The sequence below is a fragment of the Gavialis gangeticus genome, unplaced genomic scaffold (assembly GCF_001723915.1).
Source record: "Gavialis gangeticus isolate Ggan-Ray unplaced genomic scaffold, GavGan_comp1, whole genome shotgun sequence".
NCBI lineage: Eukaryota > Metazoa > Chordata > Crocodylia > Gavialidae > Gavialis > Gavialis gangeticus.
The window spans coordinates 2,199,789-2,208,363 of NW_017729011.1; the positions used below are offsets into that span (position 1 = coordinate 2,199,789).

Genomic DNA, 8,575 nt, shown 5'->3' on the forward strand with positions numbered 1-8,575 from the left:
TAAAAAAAAAAAAAAGACAAGGATGGGGAGAGATTTCCCATTTTCCAGGACTTTAAATGCCAAGCTAAAAGCTTCATGTCCAAGAAGAAATCTGGGACACAAACACTGCTTCTATACACCATTTGCAGCTCGATGAGAATGCCACGTTGGAAATGACTCGGAGCCCAACAGACCATGGTAGCTGAAGTATACTGTACTGCATCTATGGAATGTGTGTAAACAGCATCCTAAAAATCCAAAATCATTACAGCGGAAGCAGCTTCAGTCCCCACACACCAGGTGTGACCAGACACCATAGAAGAAAGGAAGAAGAGCAGCTCAGTTAAAACATTATTCTGAAAAGTACCCAGGATATGACCATGAACAAGCCACTCAGGGGGAAAAAAGCTGGTGGGTAACATATTTGAAAGTGCCTAAGTGACTTAGGATTCAATGTCCCAATTTCAAAGATATCCAAGTCATGTAAGTCTCCTGTGCCATTTAGGTGCTTTTGAAAAATTTTACCGCTTTCCTAGAAAATAATGCGTGGGAATATTTTCCTTTAAGGTTATTCATGTGGCCCCCCTCTCCGCTATGATGCGACCCACCAAACCCTTCAACACACCATGCTTTTCCACTCTGCTCTTTCCAGCCATGTTCACCACATCTCAAAGGAAGCCCCCTTGTGCTCTGCTCTCCCCCACCCCACTGCCTTGACCATATCACACTACCCTTTCCATTTTAATCTATGCTCTCCTCTTATACACATGCAACCCAGCCCCTATCCCTACTCCAATATCCCTTTTCCTTCCACATTTTTCCCAGGTAGCATTTTCTCCTGGCAAATGAATTTGTCACTTTGCTAGCTGCTGGCTCTGCTCTGCTAGTCCCCAGTGAGCTGGCTTAATGCCAGCAGTCCAGTAAGAAACTGGTGTAAAGTTGCATCTTATGGTACATTTGGGATCAGTTAAATAATTTGATTATTACCACAGAAAGTTAACTCTGTGAAAGGGCTACTATTTGTTCTGCATTCCCACCGTCTCACCTGCAGCTGTAGCAGGTACAGCAAAATTGTGCAGTGCAAGTCTTATCATAGTGAGTTTATGTCTGATCTGCAAACAGAGCAAACTTGCTATTCTTCCACCTCCCCAGACTATGGCTGATCTTGATTTTGCAACGATTACATGCGTTTCCAGTCTGCTTCTTTAAAAGCTACTCTCTGTGCAGGCAAGTGCAAGTCCACCAAACACTGAAATGCAGTCAACAGTGGGGTAAAACATCCATTTGTTTACCTGTTTCAGGATTTTTAAAACTATTCTAGGTAATTTCCATGCAGGCCCCTTTCTGCAGACTAAGATGAAGTGACAGGTACCTACAGCACTGCTGTTACTGTAGTACAGTGGTCTCCAACCTTTTTAAGTAGGAGATCACCTTTGGCACTTAAAAGCTACCCAAGATCTACTGTGTGCCGCTGCTGCCACCCCCCCCACACCCAACAGGTAAGTCTGTGGGGTGGAAAGGGGGGCAAATCAGGGCAGAGGGATAAAAAATTATTTGGGGGTATGCCTCCCCACCAGGTAAGTCCCACATAGCCAGGGCACCACTCAACTTACCTCTTAAGATAAGAGGAGACAACTGGGAAGGAAGGAAGGAGGGGTGAAGTGCTGGGGCTTCAAAGGATCGAGACTGGGATCCTCAAAGGATGACTTCTGAAGGAAACCTGGGACCAAGCCCTTTGGTAGGGTGCGATTCTGATATAACCTTCCCATTATTTCCCTTTACTTCCAAAGGCAACCAGCTGTGAGGCTGGCCACATCAATCCCTTACTTGCCACTGATTACAAGAGCAAAAGCAGACCTTAACTTGCACAAGCTGGATGTGCCACCTAGTTTTGGAAGACTTTTGACCTTTCGTTACCTTTACCTATCAGTCATTATAGCAGCAGATACCTTATAATTCAACATTATTAACGCAATGGAATCAACTGCAGGAAATTCCAGTGGAAAACTGTTGCTATTTCTATGCAAGATATGCAATTCTCATTTTATACAAATGTTCATTAAAAACAGAAACTTGGCAAGTAACAGAGCTACATCATGCAGTGAATCATCCTGCCATTCCATCCACACAGTGCACCACAAGTCCCAACAATGCCTCAGGTAAGGTCGCCTCAGGCACCCAACGGGCAGGACACAGGAAGCCCTTTGTACTTACCCTTCACAAACCACATTTTGTCCCTCCCCGCTAATCAAGTGTGTCTGTTTATTGGGGACACCCTATCCATTCACACCCTATTTCTCTTGCTCACCTAAGGGTTTCTCTGTAGGGGATGGAACTGAGTGAGGTACCAATTTCTCTTATCAACATTTCAGTGATACATTTTTGTAGTCCTGATGGTTGCTACCTCAGAATGAATGTCTGAGCCAAAGAACAGTCCCCAGGCAATTGCTCACAAAGCCACAGGCTACCCCTTGTTGGGGTGGGAATGGCTGAAGATATCCAGAACAACCACCATGGAAGGAGGTCTAACATTGCTTTTCTTTCCACAGGAGAAAGGACTTAGGCCCCCACCATCTGAGCATTTGTGCCTGCCCAAAGATTCAGAGGCTCACTTAACCCCTGGACCCTAGAGTGGCTGTGGCCCCGTGCCTCCCTTCCTCAGACACTGGACCTAGTAGCTGGCTGCCTCACTCCCCCTGTAGCACTCCTTGCCAGACTCCCTGCCATAGGCCCTCTCTTCCTGAGCAGAGCAGTCTGGCCTCTCACTCCAGAGCCATTATAGAGGCAGCCCACCCCAGACTAAGAGGGCGCCTAGACTACCATGGTGGTGAGCATGAAACCAGGCAGCCTCCTGCCTCTGCAGTCATCCCTTTGCCAGTTACACTAATTTCTTTGCAACTATTTTTCTTTAAATTGAAATCTGGGATGCTGACCTTGTCACATGACTCTAAAAGCTAGAACTCTAGAAACAGGCCAAGATTTGAATTGGGCTCCTGCCTCCACCTTGCTCTCCTAGCCACCCACATCCAGCTCCCACTGGTACCACCCTCTGCTCCAGCCCCACAGGTTGACGTGGCATGGAAACCATTCCCAATGTCTTGCACTTTTCACAAGAGGTCAGAGAAATCCGTGAACATACCTGCTTGAAGAGCTTCTCCTCCCAGTACTGCTGCTCCCGTCTCCCTAAGGAACAAAAGACAAAAACGGTTGTTTAGCATATGACTGACTTGCATCCTGGAGCTTTCCCCACTAATACCCAGCATGGACAGAATCCAGTTTTGCCCATCCTGCAGGGAACCCCCTCCAACCAACCTTTCAGCCACCTTTTTTCGGGAAGGAAATGGGAGTTGGGTGAAAGAGGGAATAGATGCTGGAAATTACTGCTATTTCTGTTGTGCAATACCAGCAGGCACAGTCAAGGGCAGGTCCTCATTATGTTGGATGATGTAAGGTGCATTAAATTGTAAATTCCTAGGGTATGGGATGCCTTTGTTCTGTGACTGGACTCCTAGGAGTTATGGTAATACAAAAAACCAACTAGGGAGATGCAGCTAAAGGCCCCAATACTGCAAAGACAGGTACATGTCCTTTGTTTTCAAGTTTGGCAGGACTAACATTTGCCTAAATCTAAGTATGTGCATTAAGTCTTAGTAGATCAAGAGTGGGATAAAGGATCTTGGAACTGGTATCAAGCTGCATGTTATTTCATCCACGTGTCCCGTGTCCCATTCCCGTCCCCCCCACCCCAGCCCAGCCATCATGATGTGGGTGATTTCTTGTCAACAGTCAGAGCAGAAGTAGTTCCTGGGAAGTGATTCAGAGAAGAGAGCAACTTCATAAGGCCAGTTCAGGAAGGCTTTTCAAGTGCAAGGGCTGCCATAGATTAAACAGGAGAAGTCGTGGGTTTTTTTGGTGGAGGGGAGGTGCACAGCAACAGGAGCCATAGAGAAGTAGGGCTGGAAAAGACCCTGACAGGTCACCCAGTCCCTGCCTGAGACAGAGTCATCCCTACCCAAACCATCCCATAGGAATCCACTATCTAACCTCTTAACCAAAACTACAGTCAACCCTGATGCAACACAAGACATAATGCCCTAACTTGCCACAGGTAAAACAGAGGGACCATGGCAGCCAATGTCCTGCTGCTAGGAGGGTTGTTAAAACATGCTCAGGAGATCTCAGGAAGAGGGCCAGGCTCCCTGCTAAAAGAGCAAGGCAAAACCCCCCACAGCCCATGCCAATCTTACCACAGGGTAACATTCTTTCCTCACTTCAAATACATTTATCTATCTGACCCTGAGCAGAGGGGCAAGACCCTCCAGCCAGGAACCTCTGGGGTTAGGTCCCTGCAGGAGCACTGGCACACCTCAGTCAAAATCCCCAGCCTTGGCTGCAGCCAACACCCAATGCCTCTGAGGAAAGCTTAAAAATTAAACACAAACAACCAAACAAAAAACCCCTCTGACATGTATTAACAGGAGGGGGGAAAAATTCCCTCTCAGCTGGATGCCAAAGCTCGGAAGATTAGGAAATACCCATAGTAGAACAGGCATAGCTACACCGAGATGATCCCTGACAAATGCCTGTCCAACCTCTTCGACATCTCCAGTGATCAAGAGTGCACAACTTCTCTAGGCAGTCTATTCCACTGCCTTACTGTTGTAACAGCAAATAAGTTTTTCCTGATATCCAATCTAAATCTACTTTGCTGTAACTTCAGATCATTGTTCTGTGCCCTAATCCCTGCAGCAAGATAGAAAAGATGCTTTCCTTCTTCTTTATGGTAGCCCCTCAGGTAGTTTCATAGTTGTTAGGGGTCAGAAGGGACCTGAACAGATCATCTAGTCTAACCCCCCTGCCACTTGCTGGAGCACACGCTGGGATCACACGGCCCCAGACAGGTGTTCGTCCAACTTCTTTTTGAATCCACCCAAGGGGTGAGAACCACTTCCCTAGGAAGTTGGTTCCAGATCCTAGCCACCCTAACAGTGAACTAATGCCTCCTAATCTCTAACCTGAACCTATTCTCCAGCAGCTTCTGGCCATTGTTCCTCGTCACCCCAGGTGCTGCTGGGGCGAATAGGGCCCTTCCTATTTGCTGCTGATCTCCCCTAACGAGTTTGTAGGCAGCCACCAAATCCCCACTCAGCCTCCTCTTGCTGAGGCTGAACAGGTTCTGGTCCCTCAGCCTCTCCTCATAGGGCCTGCCCTGTTACCCTCCAACCAAGCGGGTGCCCTCCTCTGAACCCTCTCAAGGCAGGCCATATCCTTCTTAAAGTGAGGTGCCCAGAACTGGACACAGTACTCCACTTGTGGCCTGACCAATGCTGCGTTGAGGGGGAGTATCACCTCTCTGGACCGGCTTGAGATGCATCTTTGGATGCACAACAAGGTGCGGTTGGCTTTGCTGGCTGCGGTCTGGCATTGGCAGCTCATGGCCATCTTGGAGTCAATAATGACTCCAAGATCCCTTTCTGCCTCTGTGCTCACAAGGGGGGAGCTCCCCAGCCTGTATGTATGCTGTGGATTCCCTCTCCCCAGGTGCAGCACCCTGCATTTATCTACATTGAACCCCATCCTATTACCATCCTCCCACTTCTGTAGTCTGTCTAAATCTAACTGCAGCCTCTCTCTCCCTTCCAGCGTGCCTACCTCTCCCCACATCTTGGTGTCATCGGCAAACTTGGACAACATGTTTTCCACCCCCTTGTCCAAGTCGCTGATGAAGATGTTGAACAGCATAGGCCCCAGGACCGAGCCCTAGGGGACCCCACTATTCACATCCCGCCAGAACAAGTACGACCCGTCCACCACCACTCGCTGGGTGCGCCCCATCAGCCAATTTTTGACCCATCCAACTGTGTAGGCATCAGTGCCACAGTCGCTCAATTTGTTAATGAGAATGGGGTGAAAGACAGTATCAAAGGACTTCTTAAAGTCCAGAAAGACTACGTCCACGGCGACATCATCATCCAGGGATTTAGTTACCTGGTCATGAAAGGCCATCAAGGTTGGTCTGGCAGGACCTGCCTTTGATGAACCCATGTTGATTTCCCCTGGGCATGATCTCCACTGCTGGCCCCTCATAGATGTGCTCCTTGATAACTTTTTCAAGGATTTGAAAGAAGTCTTCAAATACCTTACTATTATACATGTGCATTATACATGTGCTAATAGAAAGGTATTTGAAGACTGCTTTCATACACCCTCTTAGGCACCTTTTCCACAAACCGAACACGCTTACTTACTTCAGCCTCTCCCCCATATGACTTGCCTTCCAAGCCCTTTATCATTTTTGTCACCCACATCTGGACCCTAACGTCTCCACATCCTTTTCTGAAATGTGAATCCCAAAACTGTATACAATACTCTACATAGGGGCATTAAACATACAGCCTGTGGGCTGGATCTGGCTTGTGGAGCTATATAATCTGGGCTGTGGGTCGCTGGATTGACGCCATGAGCTGCACCCAGCACTGTGTACCCTGGGTCATTTTGGGGTGCATTCTTCGTGCAGCACTCCACAACTGGTCCTGAGCGCTGGGTACAGGGCCAGTCCACATCAGGCCATGTTGGAGCCAATGTATAGCATCAGTTTGGTGGAGCACTGTATGCAGTGCATGCCTGGTGATGGCCCCTCGTGCTGTGTACACCGAATATGACCAGTCCAGCCCTGCATGCTGAGGGCAGCAAGCCCTGGTTCCAGGGCTTGCTGTGCCTACAGGACCAGCACAGGGCATGCATTACCCACAATGCACAAGCTGGACCTGGCACTATATATAGCACAGGGCCAAATGCAGCACCCCAAACCAATTCCCTTTGTCTCCTGCAGCACTGGGTCCACCCCACGCACTGTTGGCAGAGCACACTGCATGCCACCCCACGTTGTGTACATAGCAAGGCCCAGGGTCCGTACATGCTGTGTGGGGGTGCACAGGCTGGACCTGGGGCAGCAGGCTGCATAGGGGGTTCCAGTTCAGCCCAGCAACCTCCATCTGGTCTGCAAGCCTGGATGACTTTGACACCTCTGCTGTAGATGAGGTCTAAACAGTGCTGACTAGAGAGGCATTAACCTCCTCCATCTTCAATTTAATCCTTTTGTTGATGCATCCCAAAACCATGTTCACTGTTTCTGCGGCTGCATCACACTGCAGACTCATACTGAGTCTGAGACTCCCAGATCTTTCTCCATAGTGCTGCCATCCCTCCAGGTGTCCCCCACTTTGTATTTGTATTTCTTATTATTCTTTTTGAGGTATAGCACCTCTCAAAGGAAAGGTGCTTCCAGCTCCAGAGTGATCTGAAGTCAAACTCTAGAAGTTAACTTAGGCCCCTGGCATACATCACACTTAAGACATGATTATCCAGTTAATTGTATCTTAAGTAGCTACCCGGCCACACATTAAATGCAATTAATAGCACAATAAAACCAAGAATAAGCCATGAAGTCATTACACAAAATATGTGTAATAACCTTATGGCTGGTTCCCATCATGCCATTAACTGAACAAGTGCCCAGGCTGATTGGGACTCCCAGCCTCCAGGGTGCATGGAAGCCCTTGATTCCCATGTGTTCCCAATGGGAGTGCACCTATCAACTAACTGCTGCTCCCAGCCTCAGGGTCCCATCAGAGTCAAGGGCTCCAACTTGGGAGCAAAGATCAGCCGTTGCTCCCAGCCAAAGGGGTGCCTCAGAGCCCCTGACTCTGATATATCGCCGTGGCTAGAAGCATTGGCAGATCAAATTCCAGCCACAGAAGAGCACCGTGTGCGCCTGTGGCTGGGTGCCCAGGTCTGCTGATAGAGCTCCCAGCCATGGGGTGCATGGTGGACCCCTGCAGCTAAGAGCCTGGATCAGCTGAAGGAGCTCCCAGCCATGGGAGCATACTACTTGCTAGTGCTGGGGGAGCCCAGGATTAGGATATTGGGCTTCCCCTGCCCTGGCAATATGCTGCGATGTAATTTGATGTTCATTCCCACAACCACGCCTCCTGCCACGTATGTATGGCATGGCAGGAAACAAAATTGTGAGGATCCTACAACAGATCCCACAGCACCTCTATCTGCACGTATGCCAGGGGCCATAGACAGCATTTAATAAAGGAGCTTGGTTCTCTCCCCAACTCCAAAGCACCCTTGAATCATTTAAAATTACATTCCTCTCTCCTGTTAAGCCCCTCTCCTAGAACAGGACACAAGGGGCACAACAATGAGCCAAAGAGACATGCACGTCCTTCAAAAACACAAATCTAAGTAACCAGCTGAACAGCACACTGGGCTATGTCCTATTTTGAATGTGGACCTCCAATAAAACAACAACAGTAAACTTATTCCTGCCATCCCAAGACAAATCTCAGTAAGTTAAAACATTAGCTCCTTCAATGCATATACAAACATAGAGCGTAGTTTCTTGTTTTAGATCTGGGATGTGTAGGTAGTTTTCTCCAGTTAAACACAGCTTTGTTGAGAAGGAGCAACAAGGATGCCAGAGTCCCTCCCAGAGACCGCCTCACACCTCCAGACCCTTTCACCTTGTGATTTGAAATGGCTCCTGTGTTATTCCTATCCTGGGAATTGCAGTTGCCCTTCAGTCTGT

At 48.4% G+C, this 8,575-nt stretch overlaps 1 protein-coding gene across 1 annotated transcript in view; it reads right to left on the reverse strand.

Moving 5' to 3' along the window:
• Positions 1 to 6,272, reverse strand: part of ZNF618 (zinc finger protein 618) — a 142,748-nt gene extending 136,476 nt beyond the window's left edge. The window contains exons 1-2 of the mRNA XM_019510277.1: positions 6,228 to 6,272; positions 3,119 to 3,162 (exon numbers count right to left, since the gene is read on the reverse strand). Coding sequence (XP_019365822.1) covers positions 3,119 to 3,162; positions 6,228 to 6,272 — 89 coding nt within the window. The remainder of the gene's footprint in view (positions 1 to 3,118; positions 3,163 to 6,227) is intronic.
• Positions 6,273 to 8,575: the final 2,303 nt, after the last annotated feature.